At 35.1% G+C, this 26,233-nt stretch overlaps 1 protein-coding gene across 2 annotated transcripts in view; it reads left to right on the top strand.

Annotated features, from left to right (window-relative positions):
- Positions 1-26,233, top strand: part of tkv (serine/threonine receptor kinase thickveins) — a 79,039-nt gene that overhangs the window by 14,051 nt on the left and 38,755 nt on the right. Inside the window, exons 1-2 of one of the 2 annotated variants that reach the window (XM_089099356.1) lie at positions 3,680-3,733; positions 13,167-13,357. In XM_089099356.1, the coding sequence (XP_088955482.1) occupies positions 13,175-13,357 (183 nt within the window). In that variant the 5' untranslated portion in view covers positions 3,680-3,733; positions 13,167-13,174. Of the gene's footprint in view, positions 1-3,679; positions 3,734-13,166; positions 13,358-26,233 lie in introns of those variants that run through there. The other variant, XM_089099357.1, reaches the window with a different exon arrangement.

The raw sequence follows: 26,233 nt of genomic DNA on the forward strand, positions 1-26,233 counted from the left end.
CTGGGGCTTTGTGTTTCTTCAGGGTCTTGATCGCTTTTAGTATTTTGGCTCTGGTCGGTGTATCCAGCTCGACATCGTAGGGTTCTTTAGAAACGGCAGGTGGGAAAGCATCAGGAGCAGATGATGGGGATGGGTTTAGGAAGATCTGAAAGTGATCCTTCCATCTTGATAAGCGCTCCTTCTGACAACGGATGATTTTTCCTGATCTGTCTTTGACTATATCTGAGACAGAAGCTTTCTTACCAACGGATTCTTTCAGGATCTGGTAAAGCCTGCGGGTATCATGTGAGCGTGCTGCTTTCTCTAACGACACGGCAGCATCTTTCCACATTTGGCGGCGGTCCAGACGAACAGAGCGTTTTACCTGTCTTCGCAGCTCTTTTGTTTCTTCTCTAGGGCCGCTCACCTTTTGTCTTCGCTCACCGACTATTGACAGGGTCCTAGTGGTAATCCAGTGCTGTCGTTTGATTTTTGCTCGGCCTAGGATTTCATCGGCAGTCTCTGTCATCACTGTTTTAAAGGCTCCCATCTCTTCTCGGGGGTTGGGTTTTCATCAGAACTGAGGGCGTCAAATTGGTTAGTCAGTTCCAAATTGAGGGCCTGCCGAACTTCTTTATCTTGGAGCTTACCAATGTTGAATCTGGCCTTGGGCTTGTTTTTTCTCCGAGTTGCAAGACGTAGCAAAATTTTTGCAGCAGCAAGCCTGGGGTCAGACCCAGACTGCGAGCCTGTGTCCGCACCGTTGTAAGAGCGAGAGTCCTGTACGGAGCTTCTTCTTCGCTGGCGTACGAGAATGAAGTCTATTTGAGCCTTAGTGACACCGTCATTTGAATGCAAATTGCAAATTTTCACCCTTTTTGATTTTATTTTTCATTTTGTTACTTTCTCTCTTCTCTGAGTTTCGTTTGTCATTTGAATGCCAAGTTAAAAGGTGGCTAGGTTTGTGCTGAAGTATGGTATTGGTGACAACAAGGTCGTTCATCAAGGCGTAGTTTACTAACCTTTGCCCATTCTCTCATCTGTGATCTTGTCCAAATTTTCCCAGGACTTGTCTTGTGGTTTGGTCAGATGGACCAACTCTTGCGTTGAAGTCTCCAGCAACAATCAAGTAGTCATGTGCGGCATCAGAAGAAGACAGCTGCTGCAGCTCGCCGTAGAAATCATCCTTGGTCATATCAGCAGCGTCACGGGTGGGGGTATAGGTAGAAATTATCGACACATTTACAGGGTTTCCTTTTAGTCTGATTCTGGCAAGTGTACAGGAGACTGGTTCCCATTCTAGGAGAGCATTTCTGGTTCTTTGCTTCATGATGAAACCAACTCCGTGGAGTCCCGAATTATCCTCTACTCCGGAGTAGAAAAAAGGAATTGATGCAGCGTTTCAGGAGCTGTAATAACTATGGAGCCAGAACCGAAAATTCTGGTCTCGGATATGCAAAGTATGTCTATGTTGTACTTCTCCAATTCATGGACAAGAAAAACTTGCGTGGTTTCTTGTTTGACGGATCTTATATTCCAGCATCCCAAATTTATTCTAGATTTTGCCTGTTTAATGACTGTAGTAGGTTTTCCTACATTTATGGCATGAAAAGAATTTTTCGACTTCGCCGCCATATTAGAAGTCGCTTTTCCTGCCGGGAACGCCATAGTATGGTTGGCTTGTTTACTTTTCGACATCCACGCCAATACGGGGGCCACGTCGCTTGCCGGGGACGCCGTAGCCGTTACAACTTTTCTTCTAGGTCTCAGATCCATCGATGTTTCTTGGGAATAGAATTGACCGCAAGGTCCCCGGTCTTGCGGGTCATCCGGAGTGCGTTGGCCACCAAATCGCTCGGTGTGGAGCTCAGTGGTGTTTCAACCCTTCTACCACTTTGAGGGGCGCTGACGGATTTACTCTGCTGCCCAGGGACGGAAGATCGAGCCTCATTGCCTGTAACTACCATTACTGCCATGGAGGTATACAAGCTTAGCTTGAACTTTAATTCCTACCCAACAGTGTTTCGAAGATTTTGCTGATATGCCCTTTTAACAACCTGCATACGGATGGCATGTTGTAATTCAGTTTTCTAAACCCCCCCCTGAAAATTCTCTGAAAATTTCAGCTTCATTATTTTGGACGCTAAGGTCTGACTTCATGTCTCAATTCTTAAAAAAATACTGCTCCTTCCTAAGAACCGTTGATATGGAATCCAAAGTATTTTTAAACCAACTGTAGGGTAACCGATTATATAGTAAACCTCCGATTAAATAAATAGAATTCGTTTCCACTGGCAGGAAGGATAGGGTACATAGACAGGGAGAAGGGCTCATGGTGAATAAGGAAACTGCTAAGTCTTGTTTAGGCTAGGAAGGTTTTAAAAATAGAATACTAATCGGTCATTTTACGACTAAAAAGTATCAGGGTATATATACCGCTGTAGAACCGACTGACGGAGATACTAGTGACTCAGATGAATTTTACTTACAGTTACAGGACAAAAAGACAGGGTCCCTGGTAGAAATGAGCCCTAATCCCAGTCTATATACCCCATCGTTCCTGCCTGAGTAAATGAATTCTCTGTTACCTTATTTCATTCTTTCTACCCCTGAGATATGAGTTTATGAAACCAGTTCGAATTTATGAATCCAGTTCGAATCATCTGAATTCGTCAGTCAAAATGTCGATACTATAGTTAAATTTAAGGCAAAGACGACTAAAATTGATAATAGCTCCCCATTTTTTTTATTGAACTTTAAAAAGCCACATTAGTAGAGTGCTATATTCCATTTGGGGGCATTATGTTCCTTACCATGCTAATTGAGGGCATATTTTTCCTTGGTACCTTTCTAAGCAAAGCGATCAAACACGTTTTGGAACTAGGAGTGAGATTGCATAATGCAATCAGACTAGTTTAGAGGATATGTAGAGTGCTAGGATTGATACAACTTTAGCCAACTTGGTAACGATGATCATAGATAGGTATGATCAAGGGCTTTTGAAAGTTTGGCTTCCCATTCTTTGCCGAATCTCCTTTTGAAAATTTTGCATAAGTTACACCTTGTGTTTTGATGTAAATGCTCATTTTTGACTTTTGCCGGCAGCTTCATTTTCCATTGATGTTCTTATGGCTCAAATAGCCTTTTTTAAGGCTCAAAAGGCCTATTTGAAATAGATTTGTTCAGGCTAAGTCAAATTTGGTGAGCAGAAAGCTCTTTTTATTTGGCTGACTTTCCTGAATAAGCCATAATGTTAACAGGGGCTTACTTGATAAAATAAAATAGAACTTAATTCGTTTTGTCCGTATCAACACTAGAAAGCTTAAAGCAGTTAACACACCTGAGCAAGAAATTTAGGCCTTGGCCTATCTCACAAGGCTAAAATGAATTTCTTTTCAATTAATGTATCTTGTAGTCGCTGGTGTAAATGCCCTGTCTTCCAGTGCTTTAAGAAAGGGTATCTGGGCGACATTGGGCTATATATGAAGACTTTACTGCATATTAGAAGCCTGAGAAACTGAGAATAGATAAGCACAAGCATCAAATCAATTGGTACCAAAATATATTTAAGTTGGACCTCTCTATTACATACATTTAGTCTGTGATCTTATATTTTGTTTAAAATGGATAGATTCGACATCTATCTTTATTGTTTTACATCCATATCCAGACAAAAATCTTTAATTAGAAGAAACAAAGGAAATATGCTATAAATAAACACTTGAGATTAAGACACTTGTTTTGTTTAAAATAGGTGGGTTATTGTTTTTTGCTTATTAATGGGATATTAATTTGATGTATATTAACTTATACTTTTTATTTTTATCAATTTTTACATAGGATTTGCCTAGGGTAAAAACCCAGTAGCCTAGGCTATGGGATTGAGAAAATTATATAAAGCTAAAATCCTCACACCTTGTTACAAAAAGGGATTGAGAAGAATGGTATATATAAAAAATATCTAAAAATCTAAGCTATGTGTCAATAGGCCTATGGTTTTTATTAAAATTATTTAAGATCATAGCCTAGGCCTAGTATGTTTACTTTATTCATAAGTCAATAATATGAACTGCAAAAAATTTACCATAATTTCAAGTGTAGGCTACTGGATGCTTTTTTTATGCTCTTTCCAAATATAACAATCATAGGCCTATATGTACCAATTCAGGGTGAATATTTGCACATTAAAGGGGTGGGGGTAAAGTTTATGGTCAATATCTACCAAATCATATTAGGCTATTGAGTTAAGAATAAAGTGAATACACCATTCAATGCCTTTTTTATGCTGATTATGAATATAATAGCCTAAGCATTTCTATTGGAAATGAATTTCAGCCCCCCCCCGCCTATATAGGCTATACTTAACCTAACCTAACCCTGAATTGGCATATATAGAGGGGGGAGCTGAAATTCATTTCCAATAGAAATGCTTATTATATTTGTAATCAGCATAAAAAAAGGCGTCAAATGGTGTATTCACTTTAATCCTAACTCAATAATATGATTTGGTAGATAATGACCAAATTTATTTCTGATGCAAATGAGAGGTAAGCTTAAACTTTAGGTAAAGTTCTACGAAATTATATTATTGAGTTAGGACAAAAGTGAATACACCATCCAATGCCTTTTTTTTATGCTGATTACAAATATAATAAGCATTTCTATTGAAAATGAATTTCAGCCCCCCCCCCCCAAAATATCCCAATTCAGGGTTAGGTTAGGTATAGCATATATAGGGGGGGGGCTGCAATTTATTTCCAATAGAAATGCTCATTATATTCATAATCAGCATAAAAAAAAGCATAAAACAGTGTATTCACTTTATTCCTAACTCAATAATATGATTTCATAGAACTTTACCAAACTTTACCCCCCCCCCCCCCAATGTGCAAATAGGCTATATACCCTGAATTTAGGCCTAGGGGGGTAAAATTTATTTCCAACAAAAATGATTATTATAGGCCTATTCATAAAGAGCATAAAAAAGGCATTGAGTTGTAGGCTATATTCACCTTATTTGTAAGTCAATAATATGAACTGCCAAAAATTTACCAAAATTATTAGTTTATTGACTTATAGCCTATATCCTTTCAGTGTTTCAGTTTTATTTACATATTGATAGAAAGCTGATTTTCTTCTTGTTCAAAAAATGTAACTTTTATTCCTTGATATTTATTCTATAAATCACTAGTATTAAATATATTTTTTTCTTTTCAATTGCTTGTCAAAACAGAGACCAGTAAATGTTTTGGTAAATATCTACCAAATCATATTATTGACTTATGCATAAAGTGAATATACCACTTGATACCTTTTTTTTATGGTGATTGCAAATATAATAATCATTTGTATCAAAAATGAATTTCAGCCCCCTATATATGCCAATTCAGGATATATATTTTTACATTATTGGGTGGGGGTGGGGGGTGGGAGTAAAGTTTAAACTTACCTTCCATTTACATTGGAAACAAAATAAAGTGAATACACCATTTGATGCCTTTTTTTATGCTGATTACAAATATAATAAGCATTTCTATCCGAAATGAATTTCAGCCCCCCCCCCTATATATACCTAACCTAACCCTGAATTGGCATATATAGAGGGGGCTGAAATTTATTTCCAATAGAAATGCTTATTATATTCATAATCAACATAAAAAAGGCATCAAATGGTGTATTCACTTTAGTCCTAACTCAATAATATGATTTGGTAGATATTTACCAATGTTTTACTAATAATAATCACTTGCTGCAAATGAATTGTACCCCACCCCTATGTATACCAATTCAGCATACATATATTTGCACATTAGAGGGGAAGGGGTAAAGTTTAAACTTACCTCTCATCAGCATCAGAAATTGGTGGGGATAAAATTAGTTTGCATCAAAAGTGATTATTATATTTAGAAAGAGCATAAAAAAGGCATCAAGTACTATGTTTGCTTTATTTGTAAGTCAATAATATGAACAGTAAAATATTTACCCAGAGACTACATTTTTAATTTATGCTGGCAAATTATTGGTGAAAATTTCACCAAGAAGACATGGCTCTTGTATTTTCTAGTAAAATAAGTATGGTCCAAAAACCCATCTCTATTTTTATGGAACACCAAAGAAAAGTGGTCTCTCCAAAAAAGAGGTCTTTTACCATATGTAAAATTAAATATATTTTTCAGTTCACAGATTATTGAGTTAAATAAGAAATAAAATTACCCTTAGGATCAAATTCTATCCTGAATTTAAGTATAACATATAAAAGGAAGCTACTTTGCTTAAAAAGGGTATTAGTAGAAATACTGTCTTTTATTTAGAATAGATGGGCTATTGTTCTTTGCTTATTAATTGTATATTATTTGAATATACAATAATTTTTATGTTTGGTTTATATCAATTTTTAAAAAAAAGATTAGGCCTAGGACTAGCCTAGGAAATTAATAAAATTTTCAATTCACAGATTATTGAGATAAATAAGAAATAAAATTAGCCTACCCTTTCCAGGTAGGAAGGATTATTTTTACACAATAGCCTATACTTGGAATCAGGGTAAAATTTTTGATTCTAATGGTAGGTTACTAGCCTAAGCATGGAAATGCTGACTTTCATTTAGAATAGGTTGTCATATATTTTTTTTGCTTATTAGTCAAATATAGGTCTATTATGTTAGCTCCTATACTTGGTTCATATAAATTTTAACAATAGATTAAGTGAGAATAAGACCCAGGCCTATGAAAGATTAGATGAATGGTTTTATCCACAGACTATTGATATAGGCTATGCTAGTTAAGAAATAAATTGGTCAGATTTTCTTCTTGAATCCTAATGTAGCCTCATTTTTGTCACAAATATTTTGGGGGTTGTGGGATAGGTAGTCTAGACATCAAATCCCTTCAGCTTCCTCAGAACTAAACTGTAGTAAAATTCTAGACAAGCTACTTTATGCTATCTTGGAAGGGGGTGAATCTACAGACTGAATTATGTCCTGGGAAAGTATTTTGAAGTACCTACCTCTACTCCTTCTCTCTCTAGAGGTCACTGATCATTGGTGACCTTAAAAAATATTTCCATTACAAAAATGAAACCTTGCATAACAGATATTCTGGTTAAATGAAGACAAGAAAGGTATTTTTAGCTTCATAACTTTGCTCAATCCCAATTTATGAGGTTTCAAAGATCTGAAAGTAAATTTCTTAAATTAAGAAAAAAAACAACATTGGCTTAAAATTTTACTCAAATAAAAAGAATTGCATTTTCAGAACAAAAACCAGAAAAAAACTGAAACTGAAAACTAAGGTATAATGTTGTTTTGTCAAAATTCCCATTGGTATAATTCCATAGATCAAGTAGAAAATTTTCTAAGGCTTAAAAATCAGAAGAAGGTTAACATAGTTACTCAGTAATACCTTTTCAGAGTATGTTTTTGGGTGTAGATTCATTATTGAAAGTTTCGTTTTTCTAATCTAACCACTTTCCAAAATACCAAAAAGCATTTTGTCTAGAATTTTACCCAAAACAATCTTCTTTTTTTTGTATTTTGGGTCTACTATATTTGCTCAATTCTTATTTATAAAGTTTTTAAAGATTTGTAAAACAATTCCTTAAATCTGTAAAAAGGCATTGATATAGCTTAAAATCCTGTTATGATTATAAGAGTTTTTTTTTCTCAAACTAAATGCAAAGAGAAAGAGACTTAAGACCCAAAATCAAGGTTGAACATTTACTTTTTGTAAAGACTTAGAAAGGTAATAGACCTATTATGTAATCTTATGAGCCCTAAAAATAATCAACAGGTGTGTAAGGTTGTCTAATAACACTTTCTCTGGGTATATTTAATGACCTAGATTCACTCCTAAAAGTTCAATTTACCAAGCTTATACAGGACTTTGCTATCAGAATTTATCAAAATGCTCAAATAGGGTTATTTTTCAATTACTTTGTTTCTGCTAATAGTCTACCTTTTGCAGCTAAATTTTACAATCAAGGGAAAGGTTTATGGAGGAAGAAGATCAATAAGATAGTTGAGTCAATCATAGCCAGCTGAATTCTTTGAACTGTTGTATTTGTGTTTCAGTTTGTGAAGAAAGAGCTACTGCATTGATGGGAAATATGCAGAAGAAGCAACACTCCAAAGTTTGTCCTTGATAGACAGGGCTCCTAATAGTTTTCCCTTAAAAGTCTTGGTTTATTTGTCATTTTTAAGAAATTCTTAGGAAATTTGAATTAAAATTGAATTTTAATTACCTTGTAGGCCTATTCTGTTAAAGAAATTCTCTTTTTTTTTCTTTTGATGAATAACAATTCAAAGCATTAAATTATATTTACCTTAATAACCTTAATTCCCTTAATTCTCGCACTTTGGAGCAAAATAAGATACATCTTGATCTGTTAATTGCTCCATACTTGATGACACTGGCAGATCCAGGTGGGGGTACAGGGGGCGTGCGTTCCTCCCTAACAAAGTGGTGAATTTGGGGCTATTAAATATAATATTTTTTTTGTAGAGGGTGAACAGCTTTTTAATATTTTTATGGCAGGGTGTTCTTTTTTTACTTACTATTTTGTGTACTAATATTTTTAGATCATTTTAATTTCAATGGATTTAGTAGAACTTTAACCTTTACCTGATTTTAGATTAGATTTACAACTATTTCCACTGCCTACCTACAATGTATAATATTAGAGTTTTCTTTTAAATTGCTGGTGTTTTGTTTTGCAAGTTTATCAGAGCAACCTCTTATGCACCCCCCCCCCCCCATTAAAAAAATCCTGGATCCACCCTTGCTTGATGATGTGAATGATCAAACATGAAATACATCCCACTGGTACTTCTAGGGAACACCATTCCATTGGACATCCAATAACTTCTTGATAGCTTCATTTTTGGGTGCTGAGATTGTTGTATCCAAGAAACTATTCCAGTTGTTTACTGCACAGCAGGAGAAAAACTGTTGTCAGTGTTGAGTTTTGACAGATGGCTTGAACAGCTTCTTTGAATATCCACGCCTGTCAGTGCCAGTATTTTGGGAAATTGACAAATGAATTGGGGGGACGGGTGGGGGTCTTGTGAAGTAAGCTTATATGTCATAAGCATAACAGCTCTCTGATGTCAGTAAACTAGTGTTGGGCAATGATTTGATTTTAAAATATATTGATATTTTTACTTTTGATATTTGATAATTGATTTCAGTATTTCTGATCAGTTTCTTTGCTCAGATTAACTTAAGTTTTTAGCAAAATTCAATGACAAAATTTGCAAGTAAAGAGTATTTTGCTCAATTTTTTTCAAAATTTGGAATAGAATATAAAAACAATCTTCTATTGCTTGAACAAATATTAAAAAAAAACTGTGATTTGGAATTACTCAGACTCAGGGAAAAGAAAAAAAAAAGCTACTGGCCTCTCCTGAGAATTGGTTCAGTCGTTCAATGATTAAATTAAAAAAAAAAAATTTTCATCTGAAAGTAAAGAGTAACACTAAAACTTAAACAAACAGAAATTATTCCATATAAGAGGTGGATAGCCCTTCCTCAATACCTTGCTCTTCATGCCAAAGCTTCTTTTTGTATTTTAACACTCTCCTTAGTCTAATTAGATAGCTCTTGTGTTTCAGGAGTTGTTCTTAAATAATTCAGACAAAAAGCTAAAATTAGCATAAAGAGTAAGGTATTGAGGAGAGAGATTTGCCCTCATATATGGATAATTTATGTTTGTTTTAAGTTTTAATATTGCTCCTTACTTTTAGTTGAAAAAACTAGTTTATCATTTAATGTCTGATTGTTTCTAAAACAATGCTAGAAAACTCGCCTTTTCACTCCATGGAAAATCCCCCCAAGAAAATTTCTCCTTTGGGAAGTTCCTTCCACCTAAGACATCCCATCCCCAGACAATTCCATCCCTGCTGAAAATTCCCCCCAAAAAACTTCTTGCAGACAATTCTGCCTGGAAAATTATTTTTAAGCATACTCTTGTTTGAAAAAGACTTGTTTTTCTTTCTTTTTTTAAAACAATTTCTAATTGTTTTTCAAATCATGCTGGAAATCCTTCCTCTATGGAAATTTTTCTCAAAATTCTCACCTTCCAATGTCTCAATGAAAATTTTCTCCCACATGAAATTTCTGACATGGAGAATATCTCCTTCAGGAAATCCCCCAGCAGAAAGATCTGCCAGACAATTTCAACTCCTTTGAAAGTTTTCCCAGAATTTCTCCACATGTAAAATTGAATTGAAGAAGAGAAAGTAACTCAAATAAAAAGAATTTTGTATAAGAATTCTGGTAAATTCCCCTGTCCCCGTGTATAGTTTCCCTTTTAAAGTTCTTCTCCAGAAACTTCTCTTGCCGTGCAAAATTCTTTTCTTGGAAAATCCCCCCCACCCATAAAATTTACTCTCCCTTAAAAATGTCTGATTACTTCCCAATAAAAAATACTATATACAAACAATAGACAAATTCCATAACTTACAACTCCTTTCTCCATGGAAAAAGCTTTTCAAAAAAAGCTTTTTTTAAATAAAAATACCAAAAATTGTTTTTTTTTTTTTTTAATCTAGAGAGGAGAGGACAGGTTAAACAAATCTAAGGGTTGCCATTCGGCATTATTTGTTGTTTCCAGATTGGCATGCATGATTTTATTAAATAAAAAATGTAACTTATTTTAAAATTAGAACATTCGTGTTCCTGCTTTTATAGCACACTCAAACAAAGACACACTGTTGCAGCTACCAAATTAATGCTATTTAAGCACCCTAGGGTATAGGTCCTGATGATTTGACATTTTTTGTAAAAAAAAAGACACTTTTTTTACTCCAGAATGCTTAATTTAAAGACTTTTGGTTTGAAAAGGGTTTCAGTATGTAGAAAAATATCTACAAATCTAACTGTTTGATTACAAGTTTGAAGTTTTATTGGAAAAGGGTACAAAACTCTGATTTTCTTAAATTGGAGTGTTTTCTGCTACAAATTTGACAGAACAAAAAAGTAACCTGTTTTTGACGTAAGTCAGAACCCAATTCAAAACGTGTCAAAATACTTGGGGGATACTTGTGGGCAGATCCTGGTGGATTCAACATGCCTATTCTTTTTACTCTTTTCTTTGTTTCTCATTAAATTCTGTTAATGTATAAGTGTATACAAATCATATGGAGCATAATTTGTGACCTAGGTCTCTATAATATAATGTATGATATAATAGTGTAATATAGATCTCTTTATAAACGCTATCTGGAATGGCTCACTTGCTCTCAGCTTTAATGGTCCAACAAAAATTTCTTTGTTGTTCACAGCTAAAGTGTTTATCTATATTTGGCCATTTCAAAGTTAATCTACCAGTTCAATCCACTTTAATAAATTTTAGTTTTGACTACCATTTGTGTGGAAAGTCTAGAGTTCTTGAAATATGCATGTCCTACTTAAGATTAATAATAGTTTGGGACACCAAGACGTTTAACATGTTTCATTAGCATTTTGGGTGAGATAGGAATTCCACGCTAATTAGGGTGGGGTTAACAGAGAATATTTGTATTTTACAGCTTGGGATCTATTTGAAAAAAAAAACATGTATAAAATTTACTAAGAGTGGGTGCATTTCAAATTTATTCAGTCATAAATGAATAAGGGTGTTGTGATCAACCAAGTCAAATTCTGAATAATATCAACATAGCATGAGGCCAAGAGACAGTTCCTATGATAATGGAAAAATCTAGCATCAAATCAGTAAAACTACGATAAAATTTTTTTTTTTATGTGAAATATTGATACAAATAATAATCATCAAAATCTCTTGTTGTTGAGAAAGTACCCATAAATTCGACAACTATGTTTTTTGTCAGAGGGCCCTTGAATTTTGACACCAATTGTTTCTCGTCTGTTTTACTTGTTCAGTGAATCACCTATATTTTAACAGGGCCTGTTGCTGTCTGTCGAAAATTTTGACAAGGTTGCTACAAGATATTCTCAAAAGAAATGAATCTCATAATAGAAGCCAATATCTACATTTGGCTGAAGGGACAGTTTTAGTTGGCCTGGTTTTACACTACATCAGACAAGAGTTTTTGACACTTGGAACATAGTTTTGTCAGTATAATATTACCTGCGATTTTAAGCTTAACTTTATCAAGAAAAAGCCAATATGGCTACATTTTAGAGAAGGTCAGATGTATCTTGATGCATTGGTGGTGATCACAACTTTTTTGCCAAAAAATAAAAAAGTAATGACAGTTTGAACATTACATAGCTAAAGAATTGTTGGGAACTCATTTTGTGTTGAAAACAGGAAACTGATTGAATTGAATATTCGTTTCTTACCTGGGTGTATTGGATATCGTGTCCACATTTTGCATTGTTAAAATAGAATGAAGGCTTCAAGAGATGGTGTTCCAAGTCACAACTAGGCAGCGTTATCCTGTTTGGGAGTAAAATTCTGACAGTGGTTCCAAAATTGCACTGTCAAATTATTGGCGCCTTTACCCTAGTTAACCCACTATGCTCATCATACTATTAGTTAAAATTTATTTTGAAAATACTAATAAATGAGCCGTAGCCTAAATGAAGGCTATAGGTAAACATGTTCAAAGATTCCTCATTTGTAACAAGTAAATGAAAATTAATGAAAGAGATAATTGACAAAATAAGTCTGAACTTGCTGGAACCAATTCTTCCATTATTTATTTACTTGTGGTAGTCACTTCTTTCCTCCAGCTCCTATTCAATGTTTCATCTTTATGATTAGGCTAGTTAATACACTATTAACTAGGCTAGTTATTTTGAAATGGATATTGTGCTGTTAATTCTAAGGAGAAAAACCAAGCTGTTGCTAACTCCAAGCCAGGTATATTGAATAATTTTTCATTTATTGACTGTGCTTTTCCATACTCATTGAGCTTAGTGTGCTGTGTATTGGGAATGTTTTTAAATTTTTTACCCCACTATAAATGTGTTTTCATTAATGACATTTTTTATATCAATACATGAAGATTTTGTTCTGTAATTGGTAAGGAGTACCACTAGGAGCCCCCCCCCCCCATGGTCAGAACATTACATCCCTCCGCCTTTTTCATTACATAGCTCTTATAATACTGCACATCTAAGTTCTTGAATTGTCCTTTCAGACCCTCTAAAGGCATGGACAGTCCCAGTAAGTAACTCCAACCCTTGAATAAATTTCTTTGGCTTTAATACCTTTATTTCCTGTAGTTTAAGAAATGGCAGCTACATGTTATTGTCAGAATCACTGTCCAGATGGTCAGCTGAATGGAACATGTAATCTTCAACCTTTTAGTCAATGCTATGCAGCTGCTGAAGAAGTCTTAAACCCAGACACTGGCCAGCTAGAGCCAGAATGGTCATATGGATGTATGCCCCCTGGAGAACGGGGTTTCATGCAGGTAGGCCAACTGGGAACTATTTTGTTGGGATCATGCCCAAAGGTTGTATCTGACGTTTTTTTTTTACTAAGAAGATAATTTCTATTTTATTGATTTTAAACAAAAAAACAGAGTGAGCCATAAGCTTGTCTTGTTACAAATAGACAATAGGTAAGAATTGGACCCCTGGGAATTGACAGATACCACAATTTCAAATACATTCCTTAGACTAAACATATTATGAAAATAAGTAAAAAAATCAGAATGCACAAAGAGACAATTTCATGACACTCTTCTTGGGGACACTGAGTAAGACATATCATATATATGTCATATATATTATGGTTCTACATACTGCCCTTCATAAAACAGAATCCAACCAAAGCTGTTTGGAAAACTGTAATATTATTTCTTGAAACTACATGGTCAGGTAACATGTTCCATGATTTAATGGACTGATTTACAAAAGAACCCTGTCAAACCTCCTTTCTTAAAACCCTTTTCTGATACAATTTTAATAAGTTCTGCAATGTGGGTGAACAATGGCTGAAATGAAAGAAATCATTAAAAGATAAATTATAAACACCTTTAACATTTCGAAATGTGTTACCTTAAATTACCTTAAATTGCAGCTTGGAGCAATCTAAGGATTTCTCCTTGTAGAGCTCCGGAATGATGACTAGTTGTATGCAGGTTCACTGGTGACTGCTGTTGCATCTTCGGTAGCATCCTAATTGAGTTTACACTCTCTGGAGGACCACTCAACATCTATCCTTCGTTTGAAAACATCAACAGATTCAGCAGTAACTGTTTCATTAGATAATTTGTTCTAATTATTAACAATATGTGTTGAGAAGAATTGAGTACTGACTCTAGAAGTTGTAGACTACTTGACAAGTTTCAGGTGATGCCCTCTAGTTCTTGAATTGGTACCAACAGCAGCCTAGGAAATAATGCTGAGAGAACATTAGTCATCGATGACTTGAAAGTTAAAATGACATCCCCTCTATTTCTCCTGTTAAAAACTTTATGGAGTTTCAGCTTTGATACTCTTACAGGGTAGGAAAGCTCTTGCATGCCAGATATCACTTTAGTAGCACGTCTCTGTACATCTTCAAGAATTTTTATTTCTTTTTTAAAATATGGAGAGGCAAGAGACATTCCAACTTCAAACTTGGGACGCAGAAGTCCCTTATAGAAAAGACTGATGACTTTAGCGGAACGAGAGGAAAATGTACACTTAATCAATCCCAAGGTCGAACTAGCCCCAGCAGCAGACCTCTTAGCATGAGTGATGAATATTAGTTCATTGTTAACAGTGACACCAAGATCTTGCTCATTATTTACAAAGAAGAGTGGGTGGACTAAGAAAAAATAAGAGCGGCAAGGATTCAGTTTGCCAAAGGGAATGGTATGGAACTTGACAACATTGAATTCAAGGAGCCAGGCCTCAGCCCATTGACCCAGCAGTTGAAGATTATCTTGTAGCAGGGAATAATCTTCACAGGAAAAATCAAGTATAGTCTATCCCTCTTGAATTGAAGACATGGTAGGCTTAAACAGCTTAGCCTAAACTCATAGGGTAATTGCCAAAAATGTCTATAGTATTTCTCAAAGCTAGGATGAGCAGGGCAGTGTAAATTGAGAGTATCAAAGGGTGATTGAACAAACAAGCGGTTTCTGTTAATTATTTCTTAAGTATGAACATGTCAAATATGACCTACAGGTATGATAATAATAATTTGCTCATAGATGCGTACAGTTTAAACCTTTAGGCGGCATCTTTGTTATTTTTGAAGTCGTAGATTGAAGACCCAATATTTTCAGACGGTAGGTAGGGGGGCTTCACTAAATTTTAAATAAATATGTCAAGGAAAAAAACAGCCTTAAAGTCACAACAATTACTCATATTAGATCCATAAAAACCCACTAGAGCCACATTTATATCTGTAAAATTTTATTTTATATTTTAATAATTCTTATTTAAAATACAAAAAGCTCTTGGGAGGAGGCTAATGTGTCAGCCCCCTATAACCATCCATGGTTTCTGATTTTTAAGGTCACAACAATACACAGACTAGATCCAAGGAAAAAAAAGAAATCAGGTTCACAATTACTGTAGTATTTAGAAGACGTTTTTTAAAATAAGAAAGCTCTTGGGAGGGGCTTATGTCATCCCCCTAACCTCACCCAGGGTTTTTCCATACAGCAGTTATAAATTTATAATCCATTAAAAATACAAGTCAAAGTAAAGGAATATAACAAAAAAACAAATGAAAAAGAAATCAATGAGCCAGGCGAAAACATAAGAAATAGTTTGAACTGATTCAAACTTTGAACTAGCAGGCTCATGTAGCAAGGCTAACTTTGCTGTTATACCCAGAAAACCAGATTCTGTGCCTTTTTTGTACTATGGTAGTAAATCAATAAAAATCTCAAATGCCAAAAAACATAGTGCATAGAGTGCTTGAAAAATCATTTTGACAAAGATTGGAAATAAACACACAGTGGTCATAATAGGTTAAGCACACTTTTGGCAAAGTTTTTATAGTTAGATTTACACCTATTAACGACTATTTTTGAGTGCCTAACCTGGAGTTTAAGCTTAGCATCAGAGATTGTATCCAACAGAAATGACTGAATTGTTGGTAATTGTAATTCCCAGTTGCAGCCGTTCCTAGGGGGTGAAAGGGGCAATCAGGTCCGTTGTCCCAGTGCTTCAGCTTGAGGGTGGCGTGGCTGTGGGATTACCCACTTTGATAAAAATTTTCACTTTGATTTGGCCCTTTTTGCCTATATTTGAGTTGGGAGGGGGCGCTGTAATTAATTTTCCCTTGTTGGATGCCAACAACTATAGGAACAGCTCTGTTCCTAGCCACCTGATAGATAAAATGAAATCTATAGAAAATTTTCAGAACATATTGGTGACTTAGAAGAATCCTCAACATGAAAAGAAATTAGGTAAAAATAAGAGAGATCTTTATAGATATTATAGAGATCTTTATAGAGAGATCTTTTTATATATTATAGAGATCTTTATAGATATATTGGAGAGAATAGAGGGAATAAAATAAGTGAAACAGAAATCCCCCTTAGTGTGCAATCAGTTACAAATAATCATGGTAAATTCATTACATGAAAATTAGATTTGATTAATTTACATATTTAATTATTTTAAATAAACTAATTACATTGTGATTAATTACAAAGAACTTAAAGAAGTAATTATAAGAATACAATCTGTTTAAGCTAGATTTGAGGGATTACAACTCCTTATTAGACACACATTTTTTAAAATAGAAGGAGCTTTACCTCCCTCCTTTTATCACACCTTTCTTTATGTGAACTGGAGAACTTGAACAAAGATTATCACTAATTTTGAGATGCAGAAAAGTATTCCCACATTAATATTTTGGGAGAGGAATTAAGAAAAATAATGTAATTGTAACAAGGTTGTATCCAGGGGGAGGGGAATCTGTTTTAGTCTAGAGAACATAATAAGAATTAGATAATGAGATAATGAGATGCCCTAGCCATCTCAACCTTTCTTTCATTATAGCCCTAGAAAGCGGGATTGAACCATATTTTTCGTAGAGCCTACTGTTTGAAATACAGTCAGGCAGCCAGGTACCCAGAACAATCCGTAGGCAATTTCTCTGGAAAACATCTAGCAAATCTTCATCCGCTTTTTGGAGCACTCATTCTTCAGAGCCATATCCAACAACTATCATCAATGTAGCTTCCAAAATTCTAATCTTGGTTTGCAGACCTATTTTCCTATTCTTCCAAACTTTTTTTAACTGTGAAAAAACACCTTGGCTATTCTACTTTTAACATCTTCACTGCTCCCACCGTCTTTACTAATAATACTACCAAGGTAAGTGAAGCTGCTCACCTGATTAATCTTTTCGTTACCCAACGTCAATTTTCATCTTCACTTATTTCCTTATATCTTCACTTATGGCTGTCCATGCTACACAAGAAGCTAGTTAGGATTGCCAAGTAACCAAGTGACTTTTGAAAAAGAATCTCCAAATGGAAAAAACAACAGACTAAGATAAATGCTAAAGAATTATTTTTAATCTAATGGGGGTTAAATTATAAATTATAACCCCATTTAAATTAGTAGACAGACAAAAATGGCTACACACACAACTTAGAAAGAAATAGGCGTAACCTCGTTTATCTTGAATAGTTCTTTGGCGAGCAATATAAGCTTGTATAGGGTTTGAAATCAGGATCATGTGTTGGTACCCTCTATCCTGGCAATACGTTGAGATTTGTATCTAAACATTGCTGTATGTTAACAGGTTGACTTACCTTGGTAGTATTATTAGTAAAGACGGTGGGAGTAGTGAAGATGTTAAAAGTTGAATAGCAAAGACTCAGGGTATTTTTTCACAGTTAAAAAAAGTTTGGAAGAACAGGAAGATAAGTCTGCAAATCAAGAATAGAATATTGGAAGCTACAGTGATGACAGCAGTCAAATATGGCTCTGAAGCATGGGCGCTCCAAAGAGCAGATGAAGATTTGCTAGATGTTTTTCAGAGAAATTACCTATGGATTGTTCTGGGTACCCGGCTGACTGACTGTATTTCAAACAGTAGGCTGTATGGAAACTGTGGTTCATTTCTACTTTATAGGACTATAATGAGAGAAAGGTTGAGATGGCTATGGCACATTCTGCGGATGAAGGATGACAGATTGCCAAAGATTGTCCTTTTCAGCCAATAGTCTAGGGCTAAATGGAAAGCAGGTCGTCCGCAGTTGTGGTGGGAGGATCTCATAAAGAAAGATTTAGGAGAGTTGGGAACTTCCCGTGAGCGTGTAAAGAAGGAGGCTTTGAACATATTGGGATGGAGGAGGAGGGTGCATAGCTATGTTGGCCTCAGGCGGCTTGGTGGGTTGTTAGTAGTAGTGGTAGTATTGATATGCGTTACGATTGAAATTTAGGAGTCCTATACTCTTGGCTCGATTAAAAAAATGCTTTAAGAAATTGTTCTGGAATTTAGGCTAAATTTAGGTACGGTAAATAAATTTGTTACATATTTTTATACTTTTATATTTATTTTTTATTATATTTACATTTTATATTTATTTTTTTGCTGTAGTTAATGCCAGTTTTAGTGTCAATAGGCACATTTTTTTATGATTTAATATGTTTTTTTTTTTCATTGAACATTCTGGGGCTTGCTTTGATATTTATCTATTCTATTAAAATAATAATTTATTTTTTATTCACAATATTCATGAACTTATTGAACACTTACTCTAGCTCCAAAAGGATAAACCCTTAGATTGTTTCAAGGTGCAATTTAATGTAGTAAACAGCAAGAAAAGGGGGAGTAATAAAATAAAATAAGAAGAAACTAAAGTGAAAATATCAACTAGATGAAAAAATTAGACCATGAAATTGCTAAACTTAGAATTAACAGACTTTGACAGCCCTTCATGTAGCAAAGCCAGTTTCGCTGTAATATTTGAAATTTTTGCTGTTATATTGATATTCTTTATAATTTTTCTGTTCTTATACTATGGTAGTGAATAGTAATATTTTTAAATACTGATAAATAGTGGAACAGAGAGCTGTTGCACTTTTTGGGGGGAGTATTTGGAAAAAGCCAAATAAAAAAATAGATTGGTCCCAGTTGGTCGATTACAGTTTCCCTAGCACCTTTTGGTTATATCTACTCTTGTTTGCAACAATTTTTAAATACCCAATATGGAGCTCAAACTTAGCCTGGAAACTGTACAGTGTACACGAACGAAATTACTGTAAATCATTTGTAATCAACATCAACAGTCATCTGATAGATTCAACAAAAGGTATGGAAAAATTTTGACAACCTAGTGGTGACCTAGAAGAAACCTTATCAGTAAAAGAGAGGAAAAAGGAAGAGGCAGGGTTGCCATCCCCTTGTGATTTATCGCTGTTTCTAGTTATTTTTTTATATTAGGCCCGTTTTTTAGCACTAAGATCTTACATCTTTCTGCAAAGATTATCGTTTTTAACTCATCTTTGTTCTAAGATCTTACAGCTCACTGATGTTAGCAAAAAGTGTGAAGACCGCCACTGTTCTGCCATATAGAACAATGATGAGAGAACTTTGATGATATACTCATCATTGTTCTCAGACTGCTGATCAGAGCAGAATGATGAAAGACGTTTGCACAAAAATGACCAAAGATGTAATATCTTTGTTCAAAGATTTCACTGTTAAGCGTTTTCTGACAAAAGATGTAAGACCTTAGCACATTGATCAATGAAAAAACGCCCCTATTGCCTAGAAAAATCACTAAATCAGCACATAAATCGCTAGATTATTGAAGAAAATCCCTAAATCAACCAAACATCACTAAAATCTAGTGATTTTTTCACCTGGTGGCAAACCCAGGAAGAGGCAACAACAAGAACAAAATCAGAAAGACAGTTTTATGCACAACTAATTCAGGGAGTGTCGTTGTGGTATGCTAGTTAGGAGACATTATAATTTTCTACAAACCAGGTACTTTAAAGACTATTAAATATATTAGACTCACCCAGCTTAGAAATATAGGGGCCCTCCCTCCCCCTTGTCTTGCACCTTGTCGTACCTGAATTAAAGAATTTATATACAGATTATCACTAGTTTTGAGATGGAGAAAATGATTCCCACACCAACTCTTTGGAAGCTTGATAATTAATTTATTGATAAATTAAAAATTGATACCATTTGAAGCCAGGCAATGAATAGTTTGAGCATGTACAACAGAGTCAAAGCTTTCTTTCACACCAACTCTTTGGAAGCTTGATAATTAATTTATTGATAAATTAAAAATTGATACCATTTAAAGCCAGGCAATGAATAGTTTGAGCATGTACAACAGAGTCAAAGCTTTCTTTTTCGAGATTTTGGCCTTTGTTTTCGAAGCTTTAAAATCTTTTTTCTTCAATTCGCGTTTGCCATTTTAAATACTGTAATTTTTATTTGGTTTCAATTTGTTTATTAACACTGAATGGATTTCGAGATTTAAAATTAAAGAGACGTTGGAATTAACCATGATTAAGTTCGATTATTTTTATCGTAGCTTTGAAATACTCGTTCTATGTACAACCCTTTCCTTTTTTTCCAGAATTTAAATAATGCTTGATATTATATTTTTTTTAAAAGTGTATTATTTGGTTATGTTTTTAAGCCTATTGTAAATCGTTGCTTTATTTTAGTTGTTGAAGAGTTTTTGTGATTTCATTTATGCATTTTTATGGGTTAATCCTCGATTTTGAGGAAAAAAAGCTTTTGAAAAATCAAGAGCACATATATACAGGCAATCACCTCTTTTGAAAGCTTGTATCGAAAGAGAAGACAGAAACTATTGGCGTGCTGACAACCGTGACCCTGGTTGTCAAACAACCAAAAGCAGTAAAATCTGAATGATTTGTTTCAAAATTAATATCAGAAACTACCATAGACAGCAAAGGATATTTAGGAACTTTGCTGAGATTACAAGAAACGGTTACAGGACGATGTGCTGAACAAGGAAATGGGTCCTTGCTCTGCTTTAAAGTGCAACTGCCTTCAGCACACAGGAAGCTATCTGGGACTACCGAGCAACAAAGTGGGATTTGAAAAAGGAATTACAAATAGACCAACATCATACTACCGATAACGCGTAATGGCTTTTATTAATCTCATCTAATGCACTTGATTTCAAATGAAAAATGGCTTCACGCACAACATCAAGGGAAATATGTATAGCTCATTGCTGAGAAAGACTCTGTGAGATAGCATGTGATAACAACTTTTGAAAATGATAATGAGCATTCCTGTTTAGGCGCGTAAAAATAGAAGCAAAGTGAGACATCCACATAGACTCATTGATCCAATCTCTGAAATAATTACTAAAATATTAGCTAATTTAGAAGAATTCATGACATTTGGCTAATCATATTGACTGCAAGAAAAGGGTTTGTCACATGAAACTTTGTGGCAGCTTAGAAAGCGGGAAATTTTTGAGCCACAACGCTGTTTACAAATATACTCTCTGTTTCTCCATATTTTTATATTATGACATTTTTGAGCCTCTGTGCTAAATGACTAACATGTGACAATCTATAGATGTCAAATACTTGACAAAACACGGCGCTTTAGGCTAGAAGAGACCTGACGATTTACACAATTAGTAGATTAACAATAATGGAATTATCTAGTTGAAATGTGGAGCCCCACTCAAATCATGGATTTGGGAGTAAAGGTCAAACAAGCTGACTTCATATGACTGGGAGACCTGCAGCTAAAGCAGTAACGTGAGGTCTTTGTGAACTCAAAAACATGAATAAGTTCATAGCCCCATTTTAGCCTTTTTACTATACTTTTTACTAGTCTTCACTGAAGTAGAACTTCTTAGTTTACTTGCGTGGCATATATTGGGATCCGCGAGGAGCTCTAAAGTTAACAAAAATTTCTTGAGCAAGATTAAAAAACGAATCTTTGGATTCTGTACACATTTTTCGTGCAGTGAATAGTTTTGCCAAGCACTTTCTATCAGAGGCAACGCTGTAGCGTTGCCTATAGTAAAGGCCATATGGCTCCTATGTTTTATTATTTATTTTTTTTTTCCCAGAGGCACTTCATATGGAAGGGGTCGTCGTATAAACTTCAAAGGGGGCTCATTCGATTGTAAATCGAGAATTCTAGTGCCCTTTTTAATAGTCAAAAATGATTGGAGGGCAACTAGCCCCCCCCACGCCCATCCTTGCCTCAAACACATCCCAACAAAATTTTGGGATAGCCATTTTTGTCGGCGGAATTTATTTGCAGTTAGAAAAAAAATTTTTGAGGACACTCCCCGAAAACCCTCAGGGCAAGGGTTTTAAGTTATGCCCTTGGGGTATATAAGGTTTTTATAGAAGGTGTTGTCGTAGAAACTTCAAAAAAGGCTCATTCGATTGGAGATTCAAAAAGCTAGTGCCCCTATTCATAGTCGAAAGTGATTGGAGGGCAACTAGCCCCCCACGCCCATCATTTCCCCAAACACATCCAATCAAAATTTTGCGATAGCGATTTTGTTCAGCGTAGTTGATTTTCGGATAGAAAATATATTTTTGTGGAGGACACTCCCCCACAACCCTCAGGGCAAGGGTTTTAAGTTATGCCCTGGGGGCATATATGGTTTTTATAGAAGTCGTTGTTGTAGAAACTTCAAAAAAGGCTCATTCGATTGGAAATTCAAAAAGCTAGTTGATTTCCAGATAGAAAATATGTTTTTGAGGAGGATACTCCCCCACAACCTTCAGGGCAAGGGTTTTGAGATATGCCCTGGGGGCATATAAGGTTTTTATAGAAGGCGTTGTCGTAGAAACTTCAAAAAAGGCTCATTCCTTTGGAAATTCAAAGGGTTAGTGCTCTTTTTAATAGTCGAAAATGATTGGAGGGCAACTAGCCCCCCCCCACGCCCATCATTCCCCCAACACATCCGATCAAAATTATGCGATAGCCATTTTTTTCAGAGTATTTGATTTCCACATAGGATCCATGTTTTTTTGGAAGACAATCCCCCACAACCCTCGGGGAAAGTGTTTTAAGATTTGTCCTGGGGGCAGATGAGGTTTTTTATAGAGGGCGTTGTCGTAGAAACTTCAAGAAAGGCTCATTCGGTTGGAAATTAAAGGGTTAGTGCCCTTTTTAATAGTATAAAGTGATTGGAGGGCAACTAGCCCCCAACCCACGCCCATCATTCCCCGAAACAAACCCAATAAAAATTTTGAAATATCCATTTTGTTCAGCGTAGTTGATTTTAAGATAGAAATAATATTTTTGAGGGGGACACTCCCTCACAGCCTTCAGGGCAAGGGTTTTAAGTTATGCGCTGAGGGTATATAAGGTTTTTGTAGAAGGTGTTGTGGCAGAAACTTCAAAAAAGGCTCATTCGATTGGAAATTCAAAGGGCTAGTTCCCTTTTTAATAGTCTAAAGTGATTTGAGTTCAACTAACCCCCTCTCACGCCCACCTATTCCCCAAACACATTCAATCAAAATTTTGAGACAGTCGTTTTATTAAACGTAGTTTTAAGGTCTGGAAATTAGGTCTTTGAATGTGACAACTGTCCCACAGCCCTCAGGGCAAGGGTTGTAATTTAAGGATTCTCCGAATCCTTCATATTATTTTTATGGAAGGGATACTCGTATAAACTTTAGATAGGGCTCATTTGATTGGAAATAGAAAGTTCTTGTTCACTTTTTTAGAGTCAAAAGAGATTGGAGGGCAACTAGCCCCCTCCCCTCCTCCACGCCCTAAATGCATCCGATAAAAATTTTGTTAAAAATAGTGGAAAGGATAAGTAACAAAACTCTGGCGTCGATAAAACCCCCCAGGGCCCGGGGGCAGGAAGGGATTCTCGTATAAACTTCAGAGAGGGCTCATTTAATTGGAAATAGGAAGTTCTAGTCCAGCTCTTACGATTCAAAATCGATCTAAGGGCAAATACCCTCCCCACACGCCCTTCTCCCCACCCCTCCCTTTGAACTAATTCTGTCTATACTAGAAGGCCCAATGAGAGTCAGAATGTTTTGGTATTAACACACACCTATTAGGCATCAGCTCTCCTCCCTAACAAGGAAAGAAACAGAGAATCTAAGGCAACGGCAGATCCAGGGGAGAGGTGAGGGGGCGCCTCCCCCTAGCGTAGTCGAAAGTAATGTAATTTACTTAATTAACGCAAGATTGCGTTAATTAAACTTGCTCCTAACGCAATTTTATCGGATCAACCTATCCCCCCCCCCTAAAAATCCTGGATCTGCCCCTGGTGTAAGTGCACTATAAATTTTAATTTGTAATTCAATGAACCCCGTTCCAAAGTTTATGTGACCACCTCTTCCACATAAAGTGCCCCGGGAAAAATAAATAAGTATTAATTCATTGAACCCTTATGGCTCTTTACTTAGGTAACGGTATAGCATTGCTTCTGACCTAAAAAATTGATTAAAAATTTCAGCTTCCATTTTTATGAATATCCGACATTATCTGAGGGGAATATGTCTGGGGGAGCATATTCCATGCCTGGGAAATTTCTTATGGGTGGAATTTATCGCGGGGGATTTATCAGCAGGAAAAGAAAATGTTATTTGAGGGGGGGAAGAATTTCCCAGGGGTGTGTTTTCCAAGTGTGAATTATTCAGGGAGGGGATGACTAAACTCATTCGATAATATTCTAAATTTTACATCTGAAAATAACGGGAATAAAGAATCAATGGAAATGTAAGAGATAGCACTTCAGGTTCCTTTAGACGATTTTGTTCGTGTCTTTTGAAAAAAAGACATTTTCAAAAGACATATTAATTTTATTTGTATTACTTTCTCTGTGGCTCCTCAATTATGCGTTTGAGGGGGGAGACTTCCCCCTACCAATGACCCTGCTAAGGTTTCAGTTTTTATCTCAAGCCTTAAAAATGAACGCAATGCGATAAAAGAACAACTCAAAATAACACATATAGAATAATATACGCACATAACACAGAACAATTAATCAAAATTGCATATTATGAATTGAGGTTCACCCAAATGATGGGCCAGGGGGCTCACCATTCCACAATCTATTAAATCAATCCTGCAATAACTGAAACTATAAAGTGTTTTGGATAATTTTAACGTCTTCCACAGCTCAAGCGGTCCAACATTTTATAACCCAATGGGTCTGTCTGATCTCCAAAATTGGGAACGGAGGAGATAAGTGAAGTTCCGCCCTGAATTGGATGAGCCTCCAACCTCACCCTCCCCCTCTTCTGCTGTCTACGCTAAAGTTTTCTTCCTTCTGCCAACTACGCCGCCCCCAACCTAAAGACTTTAATAAGGTAAAGTTTTGTATGGGAATAACACATAGTAAATCTATTATAATTATCCAGTTATAAGGTTAAAATACATACTCTGTGATAGATGCAAAATTGCTTTTGCACACAAAATCCTATTAAGGTCAATTCCAAACAGTCATGATCCCTTTGTGTCAGCAAGTGAAATAGTCAAAACACCCTTATTGGAGCTATTTTTTCAATCCATTCATTGTTGCCAATCGCTGTCCACAAGTTATGCAAGCTGTCTATTGTTCATATATAGCTGTCTTTGGTTTTTATCAAAGAGGTAATCGTATAGACTTTGAAAAAAGCCTCAATCAATTTATAAATTGAAAGTTCTAGATCCGTTTTTTAAAGTCAAGAATAATCGTACAGTAAGCACCCCCCCCCATGCCATAAAAACTTGAAACTTTTTGCAATCAAAAACTAATAAAAATTAATTTAAAAAAACTCCGAAAAATAATTTTTTAAAATAAAAGTAAAGGCAATTTTAAACTTAAGCTCAGGATATGCTAATGCATTTTAAACTACCACATCAAAACCACCAGGAAATGTTGCTAAAGAAATAATGAGGAAAAAACTAAACATAAATGAATTAAATAATCATAGCAAAAAGCAACCCAAAAGTAATAATAAAATTGAATGAATTTATCTTAAATCGAGTAATAATTAGGTTGAATATCAAAGTCAAGCTTAAAACGAAAAAGAATAGTTTGTTATTAAAGTATAAATGAAACTTAAAACGAACAGAAATTAAATAAACAATCAATGCGAACAAACATACAATATATATTAATGTAAATGAGTAAATAAATCTTAAAACGAGTGAAACTTAAATTGAATATGCAAATCAAGTTTGAATCGAATAAAAATAACTACAAACAATGACGCAGTAGGTTTTAGGCTTCTGCAGTGAGGCGATACCCAAACTCTTTTTTGTAGTTTTTTTTATTCGATTCAAACTTGATTTGCATATTCAATTTAAGTTTCACTCGTTTTAATATTTATTTACTCATTTACATTAATATATATTGTATGTTTGTTCGCATTGTTTATTTAATTTCTGTTCGTTC

This window comes from Artemia sp. Qi Xiang Cuo, chromosome 13 (genome assembly GCF_049724085.1).
Source record: "Artemia sp. Qi Xiang Cuo chromosome 13, ASM4972408v1, whole genome shotgun sequence".
Taxonomy (NCBI): domain Eukaryota; kingdom Metazoa; phylum Arthropoda; class Branchiopoda; order Anostraca; family Artemiidae; genus Artemia; species Artemia sp. Qi Xiang Cuo.